At 41.5% G+C, this 23,337-nt stretch overlaps 1 protein-coding gene across 6 annotated transcripts in view; it reads right to left on the reverse strand.

Annotated features, from left to right (window-relative positions):
• Positions 1-14,416: 14,416 nt before the first annotated feature.
• The window catches only part of elavl2 (ELAV like RNA binding protein 2), a 32,231-nt gene continuing 23,310 nt past the window's right edge, over positions 14,417-23,337 (reverse strand). For all 6 annotated transcript variants that reach the window (XM_085267013.1, XM_085267016.1, XM_085267011.1 and 3 more), the window contains 4 exons: positions 21,330-21,483; positions 19,540-19,765; positions 18,937-18,975; positions 14,417-17,179 (listed from right to left, as the gene is read on the reverse strand). In XM_085267013.1, coding sequence (XP_085123139.1) covers positions 16,849-17,179; positions 18,937-18,975; positions 19,540-19,765; positions 21,330-21,483 — 750 coding nt within the window. In that variant the 3' untranslated portion in view covers positions 14,417-16,848. The remainder of the gene's footprint in view (positions 17,180-18,936; positions 18,976-19,539; positions 19,766-21,329; positions 21,484-23,337) is intronic.

Consider the following 23,337-nt stretch of genomic DNA (forward strand, 5'->3'; position numbering starts at 1 on the left):
AAGAGTGAGAGTTGGGGGAGGCGAGAACCTCCCAGCGGACCCGTCTGTCCCCAGGCAAGTTTTTCTCCGGTTTGATGGAGCTCAACATACACGGGTGTTCTCATGGAGGCAAAGTTAAGGGGAAGCAACAACTACGTTGCCCTGGGTGACAACATCTTAGCTCGCAGTTTACCAAAACTCGATTGTAGGGGGGAGGGAAACTGAAGTTTTTTTCCCACTTCATCTGAGAGGTGTGCTAGTACTTTTAAGGTTCGTGATGGAGTGACATGGGTTTGCTGTCAGCCGCGGTCTCACTCCATCTTCTGCATTTGTATCCAGTTATTCCAAGAGGAGAAACCTGGAGGAGGAGGACGGTGGTTGTGTATTGGGTGGTTAAAAAGTCAAATGGTAAGACACAACACATTGTACCGGAGTCTAGCTTGCAGGTTTGGTGAGTAAACGCCGGTGTCGTCCTGCATCACCCTCAGAATTCAAGTCAGTGTTGAAACCTCTGAGGTGTGACTGAGAAAAGACAGTGAGGTATGTGCCATGTGTCAAATCGATGTCAAATGTGAGCGTGCCTCTCCAAGAATAGGAGCCAACTCTGACATCGACTCACTTACTTACATAATATCAGCCCAATAGTTGCCTGAACTTGCAGACGTAGAGTGTGAATGTTGCTGCTTTTGCCATGTAACGCGTTTCACTACCTGACAGCATCCAATCCACCCGGGAGAGCTTACAATGAGCCTCTTCGAAAACAGCTTCCAATCACAAATCGGATTTAAACCCTGCAGACAAACCCGAGATCCTTTAATGTTTCTGTTTTTATTTTAAACCATCATCACTCCAAGGAAAGCATTTTCAGAAAGACATTTCTGGCATTCACCTCAGACGCTATCATTTCATTATAGAAATTCATTTTCTTTTTTCCATTAGCATCCACATTTCTCTTACAGGACTTCATCTGCGATATGCCTCCAGACAAAAAGTACTTTAATGTTTTTGAGTCACCCCTCATTTCTTTAGATTTTGTTAGGAAAATGGGAAATGGGGAAAGTGTTTTATTGGAAAGTGCAAACATACATAGAAATACAGCATATAAGACTAAAACTGTTTTTACAATTTCGACAAACTTGAAAGTCAATATTTGGTATGACGGCCATTAATCTTCAACACAGCCTGAACTCTGAGGCAGCTTTCTTGACATTTCTTTTAATAGTCTTCAGGAATAGTTCTCCAGGCTTCTTGGAGGACATTCAAAGCTCTTCTATGGATGTTTCTACCTTTTTTTCTATTGAGATGATCCCACACTGCTTCAATAATGTCGAGGTCCGGGCTCTGACGTGGCCGTGACATGCTTTTCTATCCAGGTATGACTTTACTGCCTTGGCGGTGTTTGGGATCATTGTCATGCTGAAAAATGAAGCTACTGCCAGTCAGACGATTTCTAGATGTATTTCATTGTGGATTAAAAAACTGAAAGCACTTTTCTTTGTTCATAATTCCACCAATTTTGATAAGATCTCCAACCCTACTGGCTGAAATGCAATCCTGAACCAGGACAGACCCTCCTGTGTGTTTTACAGATGACTGCAGACAATCACTTGCCTCCGTACTTACTGAAAACCCCCAGTCATTGATTTTTAGTCCAATTCTTGTGTGATTTGGCGTACCTCTGCCTTTTCTCCCCGTTTCCCTTTAAGAAAGGCTTCTTGACAGCCACTCTTCCACTGAGACCATTTCTGATGAGGCTTCAGTAATAGTAGATGGATCAACTGAAGGGTCAGATGCATCTTCACAGGTCCTGTGCAAATACTTTTTAGGACTGCCACTTCTTTTCTCCACACTGCACACCATGATTAAGTCATGCTAGGTTTTTGGCTAATCTCTCTTTGGGCAATGTCTGTTATGTATGGATATAATACCAGCCCATGCCTTGAGTGAGGTGCCTTTTTATACTTCAGTGATACATATGTCAGTCTTCAGTGGCTTAACAAATAGGAAGGGAGGGAGTGGGGATCCTGAAAATGAGTGAACAAGCACTCAAAGAAAAATCTTCAGAAAACCTGGAAAACTAGCCTGAAAAACAAAGTCTCCTTGAAAGCAAACATTTCTTTATATTTTTGCTTGCAAGGAGCAAAAATGTTTCCCTGCACTTTTGCACCATCCACAACAAGTAGACAGCCCCCTATGAACAAGGTCTTCAGCGACAGTGGGAAGGAAAATCTCCTTCTAACAGGGTGGAAACCTCCAGCAGAACCAGGCTCAGGGAGAGAGGCGGCCCCATCTGTTGGGGTGAAGGGATGAAGACAGGACAAAGACACTGTGGAAGCGAGCCGCAGATCAGTAATGACTAATGATTAAATGGTGAGTGCTTCAGAAAGGTTGGGAGTCACTGAGTGTTTGGGCCGTCAGCTGGAGCGGTCAGGTTGATCCCCAACTGGTTCAGTTATGATTAGTTCGGTCCAGCATCCCCGCTTTGGTCAAGTTGCAGCAATATGATATTTTTCTCTAAAAGCAGCACCTCAGAGCTAAAAACAATTACATTTAATCAGACTCCAGCTTCAAGACAGCTAAATCAGCCGTATCTGTACTTGATTTTTGTTTTGCCAGCAGGTACTGCAGCTTCCTCCCTTTCACCGTTTTATTTTCCCTCTATAAAGCGATAAATCCTTCTCATGATTTGTCCTTTTGTCTGTCACTCTACATCGCTTCCTCCCTCCTGGGTTAGCTTTGCAGCCTAGCCTGTGGGCCCAGAGATGTTGTATTAATTAACTCGCCTCACTGCACTCTCATCAAGCTGCCGGTAATAGGCCCCGCTCCAAGTTTCCCTCCCGGAGCGCACCAAGATGGCAGCATCCGTAAACAACTTCAAATTTACGGTACTGCAGTCACAGCGCCGAGGCTCCTGCTACTCCTTACAGTTCGGGTGGGGGTGGCGGGGCAGCATGAAGCGTGCAATTCAAACAGAGCCCCGCTCCGCGCGCTGCTGTGTGGTTTAATATGTAAATGCATTTTCGTTAGACTCAAACTGCCATCGCAGTCATCTATTTTTCCTCCACCTCTCTGACGTCTGTGATTTGCAATCGCTGCTCGGAACAAAGTGCAATCTTTTTTAATGTGCACAGCAGTACGGAGATGTGCCTATTGCTCAGCGGTAGAGCAGTCATAAACAACTTTGTATACCTTTTATGTGGCATGATTAAAATGGGAGCAAATCTTTGTCAATATTAACATGCTTTGACAAGCAGCCATGCAAATGACTCTGCTCCGCAGAGAGGATGCAGGCTGTAATGAGGTAACGACTACAGTGGGTTACTGTAGCTGGGATGTCAGCAGCGTTTGAGCCAAACTGCTGAGGAAACTCAAGGTGAGAAATACAACCTACAAACCCAGAAGATTCCCAGCCTTACTCTACAGAGATGCAAAATATTACAGCCAGAAAGAAACAAAATAACCACAAAAGTTGTATACGATGTGGCTTTTACACGTCTCTTCCCGGGCTAGCTCTTCTTTTCAGTGCCGAGCATCCTCGCGCCGAAGCAGACATTAGTTGGTCAGGAGCATCTTAGTGAAATGCAATAAGCGAAGAAACCGAGAGTGACTCACGCTATCAGCAAAGCGAAACGGCAGCACTTCATTGTGAAGGCCAAGCACAGAAATACACCAACCTAGCATCATCCATAAACAATGATTCGAGTTTTTTTCTTTTCCCTTTTTCTGTGGACGTAGCTGCTTCTGCCTGTTTTCTCTCTTAGTGGCAGCAGTGGGCGAAAATAACCCTCAGAGAGACACACCCAGAAGCGAGTCAAATCAAACATCATTATTCTCTGGGTAAATATTGTGAAGAGATCTCATCTCCACTGGCTGCAGAGGAAATGAGGGACGAGGCGCTATTCCTGGTGTGCTCTGGTCAACCCTAAATCAGGCCTTATTACAGCAGAACAGACACTGGTGAAGCAGCCAGCAGCTAATTCGCCCTCTGCCTACCACATGTAAACAAAATGATGCAAACCTGGCATCGTATAAATGTATGGACACATTGTAAACACGCAAAAAGCATCCAGATGGGCAGTGCACAAAGTGACCTCTGCGATAAACGCAAACACATTGAGCTTTCATCAAGCCCTCATTGCAACACACCCACAGTGTTGTTGAGTTTCCAAAACCCCATCCTTGACCTTGAAAATTGCCTTTTTAACATGGTTTATGGGGAAATAAATTGAGCACTGCACAAGTGAAAGACAAAATGAAATGAGGAAACCTGACACTCGCATGCAACAGAAGGGGCTATGCATTGCCCAAAACTGTCATTCGCTTTATTGCCTGCAGTTGCTGTGCAAGTGGTAGAAAATAGCAAAAACTGCAGCAGCTTTTCACTCTGCTTTGCTGCGATGAGAGAAACTGACACTCATGTTGAATCCAGCCGCGGCCAGAGAGCGTTAGCCTGCGACACACCGACGGGTTTAGTGGCTGATTAAAGGAGATGATGCCATCACTGGTTGTAACTCCGTTGGCAGCAGTTACAAAACATGATTAAAAAGGTTTCTGTTCTTGGACTAGAGCAGCAATTTTCCAAGATTCACATTCCAAAATGAGTGTGCATATCCTGGATAAGCACCCTCCATCCTCCCTAATAGACAGATTGGGTTTGTCTTTATGGTCAAAAATTCACACCAACTGCTTACATTCAACCAGAACCTCACAAGTCTGAAACAAATTCCTCCACAAATAGTGACGCAGTTGCTCCAGGACCGTGATTTAACTGCAAAATGACAGATACTCAGTAACATAGCTCTTCTTTGATAACCAGAACCGACTAGTTATCAACTAGTGACCAAGTCACATCAAGTCACCAAGAGACATGTTGCAGACGAGATGCACTCATCAGGGCATACTATTGATTGCAACTCGTTGGTAAATTGTGTTTATAAATAAGTCCACAATTATTTGCAAACCCCTCACCAATCAGTCTGAGAGCAATTGGAGTCAGGTTGCAACTGGAGACAGGTTGACTTGCAAACAAAATTCATTGCAATCACCAGCCAACTGCCTGTTTTTCGTAGTTGCAAGGTTGTTGTGCTATTTTTACTTTAATGTAACATAGGGGCGGGCGGTATAAACGGTATACGGTAGAAACTATATAAATCTGGCCAACGGTAGAGCTTTTGACTATACCGCGATAGCGCATGTTGATGTTGTCATCAAGCGGCGCCTGTTTTGGTTGAAAGCATTGCAGCGGCTGCCGACAGTATCATCTGCAAATAATGCCGGGCAACAATAATGGCTACGAGACGAAACACTTTTGGAATATGGGGAAAGCCAAAAACGGCGCTTCCCCCACTTCCGAACCATTGATTTATTAATGCTGAATTCTCTCACAGCTGCTCTATTCCCATGTTGTTGCAGTATATGAATGACTAACCTCGTATTGTGGATGGATTATCTCAGTTGTTCTCCTGACTGAAGTTTGGTCCGTTTATAGCATCCTTCCATGCAATTGCATTTGTCCCTAACCACCAGAAACCCTCACGTTAACTTTTATCCAGTGGAAAAAGGTTAGCGTTCATCCTTCAGCTTCACTATGCTGATGTTATGCTAATGTAGCCGTTTTGCTAGCAATCACCTAGTACATCATTATATACCTGCTAGTCCAACTTCAGTAACCCTACAAACGTCACTGCTGTTTAGTTTTCTGTCTTCATTTATGTTGGAAGTGATAGCAGAGCTGTACGTTTTAATTTTTTCAGAAATCTCTCAGTCAGAACATGCTATATCATGTTTAGGTGGAAGCTAGCGAGCTAACTTCCTGCTAACTTCTAACTCCGATGAATTTAATAAATTCTGTTTTCATGGATGCCTGGATGTTAAACTTAATTGTTACACCTGGTAAAGCAGCAACGCTGATCATTTTATTAAAGATGAAAGAATTTAAATAGTTTTTAACTCTCAGTGATGCCGCAGTGTTTGTTTGACTTTGGGACCTGACGCAGACGGCGTTTTGGACCCATATTACTCCGCAAGGCTCCTGAGTACAGCAGCTGCAATGCTCCAGCGGTGCGCGTTCATAGCTTACCAAAGTCATACAAAATCATTATTTGACAGATTTCTGTGCGCCGTGTACTACATAAAATCGGTTTGAGGTCAGTAAGCACAACCAGAATTCATACATAAGGCACACTGTCGATTTTTGAGAAAATTAAAGGATTTTAAGAGTACCTTATAGTGTGTAAAATACGTTACACAGAAGAAAAGAATATATTGCGATATATATCGTTACCGCACATGCTTCAAACTATACCGTGATATGGATTTTAGGCCATATCTCCCAGCCCTAATGTAACATTTAAATAACAGGAAGTCGGAGCTTCTGTCTTGTAGATAGGTGTATGGGCGACAAGCAGGGTACTTCCTGGACAGGTCGCCAGTCTGTCGCAGGGCTCATACAGAGACTCGAGTAGAAAATAAAATGTTAGAAACCAAACATTTATGGCAGATTAAGCTTTTGACTCACAAGCATGACTTTTACATACACCAACATCATTTGAAGCTTTGGCGACATTTAATATCCACCACCGTAACTGTAGCATATGAGTAACAAACCCCTTTTTTCCATCACTGTAGAAAACCACTCGTCAATACCAAGCAGCGACAGAACAGCCTCCGTCCCTGACAGAGGGGTTGGAGTCCACAGTTCCTTTCGAGCTGAAACTCATCTTTGATTTCCAGAGTCAACAGTGAGAGGCATGGATTTCCTCTGTGTTCTCCTCAGACTATTGGCGAGAGCTGAGAAAGAAAGAAAAGGCAGACAGGAGAAGAAGCTATGGCTTGTCGATTGCCGTTCTTGCGGCGGCGGCTTGCCACAGTCGCTATTCTTGGGGCTTGTTTTGCGTGGGGGTTGAGAGAGAGAGAGAAGAGATTTTACCACGGCGCTGCGAAATGAGAAATGACACGGTTTCCCCAAACGTGGCGCCTCATCGGCCTCTTATGGATTAGTTAAGGCTGTTATTCTAATCTGCACCCCCTTTCTTTGCTGCCTCATTATGGAACAGAGGTGCCAAGGACTCATAGGGAGAATAACATGGAGCCCTGTTACGAGTCGTTATGGAAGATAGATGATGTCTTCTTGATGGAAGTCGCTGCTGATCTGACGAGGCTGCAGGGAAGCCAAGCTCCAACCATTTGTGATGTAAGAACTTAAATCCAATCACTGAACATGTTTGACCGTGGACTGCAAGAAATATGGAGACAGCAGAACAAGATCCTATACTGAGTCAAATGCCTTTGAAGTCTGACAAATGGAAATATGATGAAAAAGAAATATCCAACACTGTATATTATACAATGAAAACCACACTGCATTACAGTTTGTGGCAGCTAGAATGGGGCATTTCTGAGTGTAGTGTACTGGAAAAAAGGGTCTTATTTCCTCTGACCTTCAACATTTAATTAATTTCAAGCCAGACAAAAATGCTACTCCAACTCCATTTCACTGTTTTCAACTTTGCAGTTGACTCATTTGAATTTGTGCACAATCAAACAAGCACCGCTGATCACCACTTATCCTCTTAAACAGGCAGCTGCAACATGCCTAACCCTTCCTAACCATTTGTTAACAAGAATATTTCAGGAAGTGCTTAATGGAGGAACCTCACACGCAGAGAAGGTACTCGTAATTATCTGTGACACGGGGCCATTAAGGATCATATACAAGCCACATAAAGCACCACTATTCAACCACTCCACCCCAATCAGATTAAAGGCCTTTTCAGTTAACATGTTCAAGAGCATTTCATCCACGGAAGAAAGACGATGACAAAAAAATAAATAAAAAATAAAAAAATTGAGGGAACAAGTGGATCGGAGGAAATGAGACGGATGAGAAATTCTTTTTAGCCGGGAGGGTCGAGCAGTGAGGTTTGTGCGTGTGTAATGTCAAGGATGGCACAACAAGATCAGTGGTTGCCAGGACCTGAATCAGATGCCGACAAATGATTTGCTTCCAACTACCAGGATTGGCAGCAAATTATTTGTGGCCTCTCACAAAAACAGGTGATTTAGGATACATTGATGCATTGCCTTTTGCTCCCTTTCCTCATTTAAATACAGCAGAGACCATGTGTTAAAAGTATAAGATGATTTGCTGTGGTGACATGATGTTGAGAGACTACAATAAATCGAACTGGTTTAAAAGTAAGGCGTCATTCACAGGCATAGAGATCCTTAGGCGGGGGTGCGGGGCAACCACCAGCCACTGGGGAAAAATGTGTCCCTAACTGGTAGACGAGTAGTTCGTCAGGAAGTCCGCAGCTGCTAGCTGCTTGCAAAGAGGATGGTGCACTAAAACCACCTTATGATCGCTGTGGTCACTAAAAGATTGCCAACCTGTCTGCAAACACTTGCTGACCCAACAGTCAAGAGAAAATTTCAAAGAGTGGCACAGACCAGAACTGGGGACTGTCTTCAAAGTTTATATTCTGCCTCACTGCTGCAGAGAACATATTTAAACAGGCATAACTTATTCTTTGAAAGCAAAGAGTCTCCATTTATGGTTTGCGTGACACTTTTCAGTTTCACCTCTGCGCAGTGTAGCTGTGAGTTTGTGGACAAGTCAGCATCTTCTATGCAAACTACAGTTGACTGTGGCAATCTGCTAGCATCATGCACCTCTCTTCAGCTACAGTAGCGTCTACCAGCAACCTTCAGAAACCACTCGCCATCTAGTCAGGGAATACACTTTCCCCCAGCAACCTGCGCTTGCCAGGGGATCACATAGGCCTGCGTGATTGGAGCCCCAAAGAGAGAGTGGAACTAAACATTTGCAACTGAAGGCAACCGGTTGGTTTTCGATAATCAGAACCAGAATAGTTTTGATTGCTTCTCTTCTCCTCTTAACTGGACAGCATCTCAATTTTACATGTCCAGAGATTATTAAGCTTTCAAATTTTATTAGTTACTGCAATGATTTTGCAGTTATCCAGAATATTTTGTCACTTATAACCAGAGATGGGCAGTAACGCGTTACTTGTAACGATTACCGATTACTTTTTCCAGGTAACGAGTAAAGTAAGGGATTACTATCGCAAAAACGGTAGATTACCGTTACTTTCCCGTAGGAACGCTGCGTTACTAAAACCGTGATATTTTTTGCGAGAATGTCTCATGACAGTGACGTAAGCGAGTGCGACGTTCGTGACAACAGCTGTGTGCAGATCAACAGTGGATCATATATGGAGTGCAGGAGAGAGTATGAGTGTGCAGCGTTTAAAGCGTGGAAGCACTGACCTTACTTTGAGTTTGATTCCATAAAAAGTGACAAAAACATTAGCGTCCGTTGTGCGTGGGAAGAAAACTTATTTTTACAGCGAAAAACCCCTAAACTTCCAAGTAAGCACTGAGTGCGCAACGACGTAATGGGAAACTCACAGAGAAACTCGCGGATTCTTCAACTGACCGCGGCACACCTGCACCAGTGTAAACCTCCGCCTACCTCAGTCCTGCTTTACAGGTGAAAATAGAGCAACAGGACCGCTGAGTCTTTGACTTTATTTTCTGCTGTGTTTTACTTGCATCTATTTGAAAGAGTGAGTGTAAACACAAAAAAATATTTTATTTTATGTGCTGGAATGTGCAGAAAATAGGTTTAAATGTTAAACTAATTTATTCAAGTCAGAGAATGTTGCATATAATTAAATTTTTGCTTGATGCATAAAGTTAAAAGATTAAAACTAATAAAACAAGTTTTAAAAAGAGACTTTTCCATTTGATTACATTTTGTATGATGGATTATGCAGAAAAAGTCGAATTGGGCTGAAAGATCTATCGCTTTATCACCTACTCAGGTTGTAAATCGTGTTTTTAAAAAGTAACTAATTAATTAAATCAAATCAAATCAAATCACTTTTTATTGTCACATCACATGTGCAGGCACACTGGCACAGCACATGCAAGTGAAATTCTTGTGTGCGAGCCCCACGAGCAACAGAGATGTGCAAACACAACAACACAAACGAGCAAAATACAAGAATGGCCAATTAATTACTTTTGAAAATAAGTAATCCGTAAAGTAACAGGATTACCTTTTGGGGGAAGTAATCAGTAATTAGTTACTGATTACTTTTTTCAAGTAACTTGACCAACGCTGGTTTTAACTTCCAATTTTCCAAATTTATCTGTATGAAAAAGTAACTCCCACCATAAAACCAAGGGAGAAAAGCATGTGTGAAAAAGCAACTTATAAATGAGCACAACTAAAAACCTGGTGAGCCATAAATCAGACGGGCAGACAGACCACATGCAAATGTGTTTATGTGCAGCTTGCTGACATCAGCAGCAGCTCTGGCCAAAACCCAAAAGCAGAGTTTTACTTCTCTCGTTTCATTACATACCAGGCTAGGCTTCACAAGTCCAAGGTGAGCAGTTGCAAGGGTACGAGCAGTAACCAGGTGTCGAGACGCTGAGAGAGAGCATGTGTGTGACTATTTTCTTCATCAACACCGTCTGAAATGTAGGCTGAAGTATAGGGGACACATCGCTGGAGCTCTACTCTTTATGCACTAGACTTGTGGGACTGCAGGTCAAAGCTGCACCACATTAGAGCTGGACATCAAGGGTAAAGAGGATAAAGGGGTTTTTTTATACCCTAGAAAGCAAAGACCAGGCACACACAGCATCAAGCACATTTCTCCTTAGGCTAATTACCCCTGATGATGGGCTAACCCTGGGCATCCCACAGGGCACTGCTGCAGTTTGGGTTTTTTGTGAGGGAAAGGCTTAATTCATTTGGAAAAATAGAAACTGTATCCAATAATTACAGACTCAGCTGTCTGATCAAGTGTCAAATATTTGAACCTTAATGAAATACTATTACAATATTCTTGAAGACAGAACTGACATCATGCAGCAATATTCAGAGCCCTAAATTTTGAAAAGCTGATAAGAGAATTAAATACACTCCTACATTTATCACACCTTTAAATCTATAAAATGAGTATTGTGTTATTTAAACCTTGGAGGCTGTGCTGTTCTCTTTGCAGCTCAACTGTGTGGTATCAGTTTGCCAGGAGCTAAATGAGCCACGATTTAGAGAAAACCTGAAATTATTTGAAATAAATGTTTCCAATGTAAGGAAAATCACTGCTAATGACTTTAAAGATAAAAATTGTCTCCAATAAATAAAATAATAACAAAATAGCCTTACAGCATCTGCAGGTAATCTCGATGCATGCATCTACAATCAGAGAAATTTAACTGGAATGGGATTCATACCAGTGGAACAACTTTGCATTCCAAAAATTATGAACGTACAAAGACCGGGGATCTTGGAATATTTGTCCCTGAACAGACAAATCAAAGATAAAGCTGTACAAAGAGTGTGTGTGACAGCCACAGAGACTAGTATCCACTGACTAACATCTGCATGTCATCAGACGCTTGATGATCAAGCCACCTGCCGCAAAGTTCAATTGAACCTGAAGTGGAAGCTTTTAGTGGGATAATGATGCCAAGCACCAAAGATTGGCTCAGAAAGAGGAAATAGTTATATGGAGTGGGCCAATCAAAGCCCAGATTTGATTTGATTACATATGGATGCAGAAAACTTTAAAATCACAACTCTGGAATCTTTTTGAATTTAATTTACATGGAGAATTGAAGAATTGAGACAAAACGGCTACAAAAGGTTATTTCAGCTCAAATGTGGCTCCTACATGGAATATTTAACCCAATACTATTTTTAATAAATGATATTAAAAATATCAAATCATTCTTGCAGTTGTGTTCAAATGCATTACCTTCATTTGCAATGTTCTTCCAAAGCTGATTGGAAGAACGCATCACAAGGTTCATAAAAATATCCGTGAGGTCCAAATTGCGTTCAAATACTACAGATCTATAAAAACAACTGAGACATCGCCGTGCTCCAACAAACTACAGCTTTTGTTTTTTGAAATGCTTCGGTAAACAAAACCCTGCACGCTGGTCCAGTTTGTACATTTTGTTTTTCTGTAATAAAGTAGGACTTAGTGAAATTCTTTCACTGCACTTTATTCAGGCTGGCCTATGGAAGTACATCTAATGAAAGTCCATGAATAATAATAATGAATAATAATCCCCGTCAAAGTCAAAAAGCTAATTTTTAGTCCTTTGTGCTTCATCTTGCGATCTGAATGAAATCTTTGAATGAGCATTCAAAGAGAAGTCGATGCAATTTTCTGCACCTGCCAAAACACTGCTGATTCAGTGCACAGCTGGAGGAAACCCACTGAAAATGCATTTCTTTATGTCAAACAACTAAAAGCACAACGTGCTATAAACTCACACCAACTCGTCTGTGATGCCCGTTAACTGCTGAAGCCTAATCCTGTTTTCACTAGCAGCATGTAATCACTGCACACAGTTCAAAATCATTTGTAGTGCCACGATAAGACCAGTTTCAGCTGCGAGAAGAGCCGCTAACATGTCAGATAAAAACCAAGCACGCCGTCGCTCAGCCAAAGCTCCCTCACACATCATCCGTTTCCAGCAAAGATCCACAAACCAGAGAAGTGTCATGAAATCTTAATATTGACACTGCTTTTAAAAAAACAACAACAAAAAAACAAAAAACACGACTCCTTTCAGGGAAAGACATTTCTGCTCGCGCACGCAGGCTAATGGAACCGTAAATATCGGAGGGGAAGCTTTATAAGGAGCTCAAAGAGCAGCCTTCTTATCTGCTGGAGCCAAACAGAGAGCTAGAATGACTACATGATTGAGCATGCCATAAATATTGTTTTCATTAAACTGAGCAGTGTGCTGAAACCCCACTCCCCCCAAAAAACAGTGGATACTTCAGAAATGCTTTCTTTACAAAAGGGGGAAGAGAGAAGAAAAAAAAAAAGCAACTGGCTTATAAAGCAGCTCCCATCTACGTCCTTGCAGTGCCCCTAAAATGACAGTCGGGCAGTGTGAGGTGGCTGCTCTGTAGGGAAGCGCACTTCAAAGCAGGCCATTTCATCAGCGACCGTCAGCCTCAAGTGGAGCATGAGATAAAAAATAAAAAGGAAGGGGAGAAAGAAAAAGAAATCAATACTCTAGACCAGGCTTCTTCCTTCAAGCCTTGCGCTGCTCTTTGTGTTGGAACATTCAAGTCAGCACCTGAACTGTGCCCCAATTATACCTCAACCTCCTGCAGAAGAAACCTGAAAATAGATTAGCATTTTTTTTTTTTTTTAAACACATTTGAAGTTCAGCACTTTCAAATATTGTATCTAAACTACTCCAACCTCAGTACTACAGTGCAGTGAAAAGCTAAGAAGGTACAGCTACAGTGGCAACCCCTCCTCACACCCCAAAATTTCCAAAGTGAAGCAGTTGGGTGGGTTAAAAGTGTCGTCTCATGATCGTAAGGTTTCAGTAAAAGGTGGCCACTTTATTAGGTTCACTTTCAATTGCTTTAAAATGCACACGTTAACACAGCCTGCTAAAGTTTGATGCCAGACAGGTTGGTCTGGATATTTCAGAAACTGCTCTACTGGTTTCCCAACACCGCCATCTAAGGTTTAGAGAAATGTCCAAAAAGGAAAATATTGTAGTGGAGACAAGAAAACAGCAAGACTGCTTTGCACTAATAGGAGGGCAACTACATCGAATAACTGCTCGTTACAACCAAGTTCTGCAGAAGAGCATCTGTGAATGAACATGTTGAATCTTGGAGCAGATTACTACAGTAGCAGGACACTGTCATCCCAGAACAGGAAACTGGGGCTACAACTCACACAAGCTTATACAGTTGGATGATAGAAGATTGTAAATGCGCGAGTCGGGGTCAGACTTGAACATGAAAGCATGGATCCATCCGGGCTTGCATGAGCAGTTCAGGCTGCTGCTGGACATTTTCGTGGCACAGCCCTTTGTACCAGTCGAGCTTGTTTGAGACGGTGGATGAACTGAGGCGCTGCACCAAGGACGAGTACTAAATAGGGAAGACTGAGCCGTTAATAACAGGTCCACTTTAAGGCTACTTCATTCCAAAATAAATCCTGTCCAATTTAATTTAGAAAAGATGAACCCTACCATTTCACTGCCAGTAAAGTTTGTGTCACCGGGCATTTAAACATTCTGCAAATCTATTTGGCTTTCTCGTGTACGTGGAGAGAATTACTACAGAAGCAGAGAGCATTAAAAGCCCGGAAATCTGCCCATCAGCAGGGAAGTGCATCATATCATTTAAACAAAGTTAAAAACTGCATATTGCTTTTTTTAAGGAAGCCTAAGTACTGAAACATTTGAGCAACTGTCAAGTGAAAAGCAAAGCAATTAGACTGGCTAGTTAATGGGGGGTCGTTTCCAGCTTAAAGCACAACAGTTTAAAACTAAACATTTCGGCATGTAGTTAATAAAACTCAGTTTCCTGTCAGACAGGAAACAGGAATGATCCAATCACAAAGCTTCATTGCCCTTCAACTTATTTATTGATGTACTGAACATGGAAAAAAAAATAAATCCAAAAGTATCCAAACACAAAGTAAAGAACATGTACATCCTTTTAAATACTTAACAAAAAGATTCTATTCCAAAAATGCTGTGAACCAAGTCAGACTATACAACTTCAAATAAATAATCACTCTCATATTAAGAATTGAGAAAAGAGGGATGGGAGGAAACATTTCCTCATGCCAGACCTGCAGCACAATTTCCCAAGACCAAAAATAAATAAATAAATAAAAAAGAAAAGGAAAAAAAGAAAATAAATAGAGAAAAGAAAAAAAACAAAAAAAAAAAAAACTTCAAGCGGTTACATAAAGGAAAAACAAAACTTATTCTCAGCAGTGGCAGGTCAGGCATGACAAATGTTGTCTCTTCCCTACAGCAGCAAGTATCACAACTCATCTAGACTTAAAGTTTAACTTGTACAAGTAACACAAAGAAGGAATAGATAAACAAGAAAAAGCAGTTGCAAAGATAATTATATAATGCATAGCACACTGCTCGTTTAAGGGAAAGCATGACTAATAATCGGTTGAAATACCAAGCAGGATGCAGGTGCAGTATTCAGTGCATCTAAGGCTCAACCAGCCTCCATTCATGTGTTTGAGATGAGCTAGATGTTGACAAACTTCTGCAACCAACTTTGCTATTGTTAATGGAACTGCTTCACCGCCCTTCCCCAAAGTGAATAAAGCAATATACACCTTTTTACGATTTTAAAGACAGGTTATATGCATTACGTATATATTTATATATAGAGATATGAGTATGAAAAAAGTAATCAAATAGTTCAAAACTGTGGTTTATATCCATTCTTTACCACATAAATATATATCTATAATGTTTATATATAAAAAAAACCAAAACAAATGTCTATAGTTTCTTAATACCTTTTTTTTTTTTTTTAACGAAGCAAGACTATCTACAGACCTAACAACCAACAAATCTGATGCACTAATGCTAGTCCATAGGACGACAACTCAAGTATTTCAACTGAAGAGAAACTGAAAATAAAGACCCAAAAACAAAAAAAAAAGACCTTACACAGTCCTGAAAAGAAAGTTGTATATAATAACACTTTTCAATGAAGTCCAAACAAAAACCAAAGTCTGCCAAGTACTCAACATAAAAAAGGACTTATTTACACAGCTCAAAGCTCAGGAGGAACCCTTCTATTTGTCACGCTAGTTGTTTTTTGATGCTGCTGCCTTCACTGGCTTGTCTTCAATCTTTCATACAAAGTATGTAAAAACCCTCATTGGTTGATATTAAGACAAAAATCAGTCTAATGATATTGTAGATACACCACAAAACACCATGAGCTCCATCTGAAGGGAATCTTAGAGGAAGAACTGATTTTTCTTTTTTCCCTTTTTTTTAAATCCCCCATTTACCTTTATGATATCTCCATGTTTTTAATTTTTCATGCACTTTTTGCAGATCAACCTTTGAAGTTTTGTCCGTTTCCAAATCAGACCGGAAAGCGAGTCGCTAGCCGTAACGACCAGACGACCGAGGGGAGGGGGGGGGGGACCCACAGATGATTTTACAAATGAAACCAGCACTGCCACTGATTCTATAATCTAAAGGTAATACAAAGATCTCAAAAGGTATCTTTTACATCATAAATCTCTCCAGAAATTTCAACCACTGCAAACTTTCTTGTAAAGTTCAAAAGCTCACAAGGTGTCATATGAAGATATTTCTCAAAGTATCCAAGTCAAAATATTTTGTTCCAGGTCCAGTAAAAAGTTTCTCCAAATTTTTCTTTTTATAAAAATAGATGCTTTTAAACCCACATCAAAGAGGTTCTTAGCTCTTTGGCAAGGTACTGCTTTAAGAATCTTTTTTTTTGTCTTTTTATCTGTTAATTGTACAATAAGCAACATTATGCAGCCAACCAATAACCAACTGATATTACAGGAAACAGAATACTTACAAAATTAACAGAACCGCAAATAGTTCAACGCAAGTACTTGCTAACCACCGAAGGCATAAACGCACGTGTGGCAAATCAGGACACAGAAGTACAAAGAAAAATCACTACACATAACCTTACAAGACTTACTGTTTCAAAGCAGATGTGCAACAAAATGACAAAACCTAGAGTAACATTTTAGATGGTCCATCTGTAAAGACAGCAAGAGAAGTCAACATGACAGGCATCAAGACCTGCAGGTATTTTTCTGTTTTAAAGTATAGAGAAGATTCAAAGTGTAGCAATGGGAAAAAAGAGAAGGAAAAAAAAAAAGAGATCACATTGTTGGACGCTAAATATCGTTTTTCTTCGCAACACTGATTTACAAAGCTCTTGTTACTAATGTAGAAAGTTACGGTCAATACGCTTCCATTTTCTGTTTCCATTTTCTGGTGAGTTTTCTAGAAACAATCTGAGTTTCAGGCTTTGTGTGTTTTGTTGGTTTTGAATGACACTTGCAGAACTCTGTCCCCAAGGCGGTATCCATTCAAGCTGGCGATGGCCACAGCTGCCTCGTCGTAATTCGTCATGGTGACAAAACCAAATCCTTTGCACTTGTTTGTGTTAAAGTCGCGGATAACCTTGACGTTTGTGACAGCACCAAACGGCCCGAACATCTGCCAAAGGATGCTTTCATCTGCGTCCGGAGCCAGGTTGTAGACGAAGATGCACCAGCCAGTGCCTGCGTGCCCCGGGATGTTGATGCCAGCCAAGCTGGTCACCCCGTCAATGGCCATCGGGGAGAACCTGCTGTTAAAAACACAAAAAGTAACATGGTTCAAGGCAAGAGCCAAAATGAGCACAAAACGGGCCATTTTATAAGACAGGAGATCGTACCAACAAGCCTAACAGAGTGTGACAAGTCTCTGCAGGGATCAGCTCTACCCACACATCGTGAGCCATGGATGCTTCTATGGCCATATGGTGCTAGTGCCATTCTTTCATTTCAGGAATTACATAATCAGATTTTTCACAAAACACACTTCCTTCATCTTCTGCAGCAAGTCACCTGAGCAGCAACCCTCAGAATAAATGCACAGATTCAGTCCTCGAGCTACTCCCCACACATTTAGTTTGTAGCTTCACAACTGCAAAGGAAATTATTTCCTCCAAATCAGTTGGCAGTTGCCAAGAGCATAATAACGAGGCACAGAAAGGCTCTGGCCTTCGGTAAGTGTGCTTTTGCAGATTTAAGAAACAAAATTCAAAGTGCATGAAAAGCCTATGAATTATTGCAGCAGGTGTCACACAAGATTAGCTGCTCCACTTGGCCTCTCAGGGAACATCCACTATGACAGGTGTGCTCCCAGCATCAAGGACCCACGGAGAAATTTGGCAACCAAGACGTCAGCCAACGAGCACGGCAGAGGAGAAATCACACGTCTATTGCTGCTGGTGACGGCTCTTTGAGCTTTCAGGGAACTGGACTTCAATCACACACGAGGAAGACATTCTTATAAAACTGAACTGAGACAAACTGGTATCCCGGCGAATCCTGAAAGACGTCTGACGCAACAAAGTTTAAAACAGGACAGGGCTGTCCATAATAGATCAAGGTAAGAGTGCAAAGCTCAATACAAACATGCAATTTTGTGCAATAGCGAGTAAGATTGTAAGAGTCTGCCCTTTGTTATGTAGACAAGCGGCGTAGACAGTGCTTTAATCTATCACATGTTGTGACATTAGCTCTAGATTAAAGCGCTCCACTGCATCACCAGCAGCTGATTTTATACAGTTTCCTTATTTCAGAGAACACGTTTAAAGGACAAATACCTAAACCCGTTTATGTTAAACACTGAGCATGGCCACTAAAGCAGTCACCTCCGTGTCCCCAAAGATACAGAGACTCTGCTTTGTTCAAACCATAAAGAGTCACCACATTTTGCCACAAACTGCACTTCAGATTCTCCAACATGGCAGCTGAGCAGACCACATGCTGCGCTTTAGTATTAACGCACTAAATACTCAATTAGATTAAAGGATATCGACCCGGTTAGCAACCTACAGACAACGCAGTCATGTTATTTATGCTTTAGAAATTGTAAACCAAACCAGAAACGATGCCACATCAGGCAGTAAGAGCGACTTAAATCAGATAAATTTAGCAGGTAGTTTTTGACATCCTCCACTGGTCTAACACAATGGAGAGACCCTGCCCCTCCAGCCTATGCTCTCAGCATACACAGGTCTGCCTTTAGGCATCTGCAGCAGCTGTTCAATATTTACATCATGACTTACTGTGAAGACAAACAGCCTGATTCACCCACACCAACTGAATTGTGTGTATATTTGTTGTGGATGCACAGAAAAGCATTTGCTTTGAGCAGCAGTCTCATATTGAATCAGTGCCACTTTATGCAGTGTTAACTACCTACACAATGCTGCCATAGAGCTCATAGGAAATAAACAACAAAATGTATCCCATCAGCTCCCTCATGTTAGCTCGGAATTTCCCTCAAGGATCAATTAAGGCAGACTACAGAATCTAAAACAGAAAGTCAATTTACCTTTTGACTCCGTAGGCCATGTTCAGCAGATTGTCCAACCTTAAAAAAAGCAAAACACCAACAGACAAATTAATTTTATAAGAAAGAAACTTTTCAGGAAGCTGATGAGTTTTGACAGGATGACAAAGATGAGTAATGGGTCTGATACCACGATTAAAGTCTGCTGTTCCACTTAAATTTTCCCAGTCATCCTTCACAACACAGCCAACAGGAGACTTGCAGTTCATACAGAAAAAGGGTCAATTAGGCTGACAGGGTGGCAGCTTTAACAACCACTGACATCAATCAGCACACTGAAAATTAACACATTTTTTGGACTAACTTGCACAATTTGTTCATTCATTGCTCATCTCATTTCCACATTTGCCAAACATCTGTTTAAACCCGATTGTGTGGTAGGCCTACGTCTGCAACATGCCGCAAAGTCAAGAATGTAATAATGGGGATGATATATTCTGCCCAGAGTACCGACGAGCTCCGACACAGAATATTTTCACGATACTGCCAGTGAGACAATTTAAATGCTAATATCCAAAAACCTCAGAGGGTCAACAAAATCAGCTTCACTAGCAGCATTATACTTTTTTGGTGTGCCCCTTTTACCTGAAGCGTTGTGCCTGCTGTGCGAGGGGTCCTGGGTACCTTCGATTGGGTGACTGATAGAGCTGGGACAGCAGCGCCTGGCTGGTCTTTTGGCTCGGGTTGTTTGCAAACTTGACTGTAATGGGTTCGGTGGCACCAGGCGGCTTCTGACAGTTCAGACCCTTGATGGCCTCCTCAGCCTCAACTCGCCGGTCAAAACGAATGAAGCCAACTCCTCTGGAAACACCTGAGAGAGCCCAGTAACTCCAGATTAGTCATACTGAGCTTCACCCGACTGTCAAAACATGACCTAATGATCAGCCTTTTAAGTAGACTCGTTTAATGCCAATATGCCTTTTTATTCCCCTCCAATATGACTTTACCATTTTACCCAGTAGTACAGTGAACTGCTTTCAAGGTCTGTCACTACACTGTAAAGTAATTTCTTACTCCAGTTTTAAAAGCATGACCTTACAGCATGCGTGACCACAAACATGTGCTTTTTTATATTTGTATGTATTAACAGTGAAGTGCGTTCCACGTCTGGAAATTCATTAAATAACACAACATACACACACAGGAGGAGGACATACATCAGCAGTGACATGTATTTATGGACATCTATGAAGTAAACTTTATATATAACTAGGCTGGTAGCAGTTTAACAGCTGTAATTTCTCTGTAAAGTGACATTTTACTGCCTGTTATTAGCAGCTGAACATTAGGAAAAAGCTACATTATGTTAGCACAGATGTAGAAAAACTGATGACGCAGGTACTTGGTCTTTGACACACTCTAGAGACACAAGCTAATTATTCATATTTAGTTATTCGTTTAACTCAGTGATTCCCAGCCTTAATCTTACATATGGTTGATTAGCAATTTATAGGCGACAGCACATTTAATTGGTTTAATAACACTTTCTCCTGTACATTGATTTGAGAGGATTTAAGTTGAGGTGGGCTCCATGTGATTTAATGGCTTTTAAGTGGGCTGCATCACTCTTGACTTGCTGCTTCGACTTATTTACCCTCTTAATGCCCTGTTGGGACACCAGTGCATGTCATTCCCCTCGGTCACATATGTGACTGCTGCCTGCCAATGAGCGCAGTCTTTGCCAGTATTGGTCAATCAGGCCAGCCTCCCATGTCATTTGTGTAAGAAGTTTTTGCTGCACATTTTGCTACTTTTACATTTTTTGCTCATTAACACATTTCTGTTATTTCTATACATAAAAAAGTTGCAGGTTGCAGAAAGACTGAGCTGGGTTATTAATACTAAGGTAAGACCATTGAATCCTCAAGGAACAAGTGGTTTTATGTTTGAAAACTATGAAAACAGCCATTCCCATAACACACGCCAGAAGGAATAAGCTTCAGCAGTGGGACAGAACCACTGGGAAATGTCCCAGTGAAAGATTCTGTTTATCAGTGTTTCATAAGGCTTCTGCTTGACAGCTGAGGAAAGGAGAATATAACTGCTCTAAATGCATTTCATTTCTTGCCATAAAACAGGTATCGCATGTACACCTTGGGGATGGAAAGAGAAAAGGGAGTAAGTGCAGGCAGGAGGGAGAAATTATGACGCATCGGGTCCTGCTACTTTATACTCAATTTTATATTCCATCTATGCATATTTATGAGCACGTCTGGTGGAAAATTGCATTTTTGGGAACCTCGTAGCAACACCTCTGATGCATTTCTCAGTCCTGGTTGTGTCATTTTGCTGGAAGTCAGGAGGGAAATGGGAGGATGGGCGTGACAGAGTGAAGATGGAACAAAGACGAGGGGAAGCTGTCATGCTGTACTCACCAGTCACCTGGTCCACCAGAATGCGTGAGGTAATAATGCGTCCGTACTGAGAGAAGAGCTGCTCCAGTTCCTTCTGAGTCATAGTTTTTGGCAGGCCACTGACGTATAAATTTGCATCTCTGATGGAGGCGGAGCTTGGACGCGCATAGGAAACCTACAAGTGGAAACAGTTGTTGACCTCAGTATATTACAGCCAGTTTACGCACAAGCAGGTTAGACCATCCATCACCTTTGATTCTTATCTCTGAACAGAGGCTGTAACGGAGTCATAGCGGAGAGAATATAAACCAACTCACGTGTGAGTGAACTTGCAGGCCACACACAGAACTGCATCACATGATAAACTAAATACACCGTCTTCTGTAGACTACATTACTGTGTAGGGCATCTCCTAACATCATAGCCAGCAGACATCAAGCCTGCCAGTGTTTGTAAAACCATCTGTATTCCAACTTTAACCATCACGTGATAACACAGTGAGACCACAAACCAGACATTCAATACAGACCGTCGGCTACGTTTGAAAATGTCCCAAAATGAGCTCAACTTTTCCCATCCTTAACCCGAGGGACCCCATTAATGCAGGTGAAAGGAAATCAGGGCTTTGCAAAAAAAAAAAGAAAAAGGAAAAAAAGAAGTGGTGTACACAAACTGCAGTGACTCGATGTGTTTGTAACATATTAGTTAATATAAAGGATGTAAGTGTTAGCAGCTGGGTTTTAGCAACATTAGGGTGGTGCATTGCCGGTTTCTGCTGCTGTCTTCCTCAGTGCAAACCTAAACACTAAAACATTTTTATTATTATTAATTGGACACTGACAAACCAGCCTGTCCACAAAGAGTTTAACCTGTCACATTTTGTCCCTCAACTCCCTGACAATTTAAACGTCAGGCCCATCAAGAAAGCTCATCTTTCAAAATAAAACAAAATTTAAAAAAAAACCCCAAAGTGTTAAAAATCGCTCTACACAGCAACGTGGCTGCCTCTTTACCTTCATCTGAACTACTCTAGAGGTTTTGTTGCCTCTGAATTCAGATTACATCAGAAAAATCTCCAGCAACAGGCTAGAATAAATATGGGGCGCAAACAAACATCCATCCAGAAACCCAGACAAGTAATAGCAAAGAGAGATAGACTCAATCCTCTACCAGGTCATGTGGATCAATACATCATTACACCCCTCAGCAGTCAAATTCATTTTTCTCCATGCACCATCTCATTTTCGGTTATGTCGAGATTTGTCTGATAATCTGCAGGAACCAAAGCAGCCGAAATTTTCAGAGCTGATGTGATAAGAAGTGTTGGAGGATGGTTTTGTGGAAGAGAATTGAGAGAATCAGACAAAGAAAGAACAGAGTGTGTGAGTGTGTTCCCCCTAGCGTCACACTCATCTTTATTCCTCTGCCATCATTTTATGGGAATAAATAAAGGTCAAGTGACCACACCTCAAAATCTGCCGTGTACCACCGGTGAAGAGTAGAGTGATAACAGTAAAAGCTAAAGCCCCCTGCCCAGCCTCCTCCATAGTCTAACCTTCACACTTTATTTAATGCTAATATTTGCAAAGTATATTCCCCCACTTCACTGGGTTTATTTGCACTTCTGACAGGGCAGCTAGAGAGTTTCGGATGTGTGATGCATAAGGCAATGTTACCATGTTCTACTTTCAGGGGTATGAACTGAGACAGGCAGCGACATGAGAAAGATGGGCTCCGATTTGTGGAATTGAAGCGGTATGGCTCACAACACTACATCTTCCGCTGTCATGACATGCCACATCTGCACAATATTGAAGTGTTAAAAACAGAAATAATCAAGCGTACAGCTTACAAATTTGGTGCTATTCAAACATCAATTTTCTATTACAAAATATGTTTTTGCCCACAGAAATTCTCTAATAGCTTTCTGCCTGATATGAGAAGGCTAGCTCCTCGTAAGGCCAGCACAAAAAAAAGAAAAAAAAAGTATCACATCTAATAATCTGACTCCACCATCCACAAATCCTGC

The sequence above is a fragment of the Mchenga conophoros genome, linkage group LG3, assembly GCF_057382185.1.
Source record: "Mchenga conophoros isolate Kocher_MC1m ecotype Shallow Benthic linkage group LG3, M_conophoros_male_GT1.1, whole genome shotgun sequence".
In the NCBI taxonomy this organism is placed as follows: Eukaryota; Metazoa; Chordata; class Actinopteri; order Cichliformes; family Cichlidae; genus Mchenga; species Mchenga conophoros.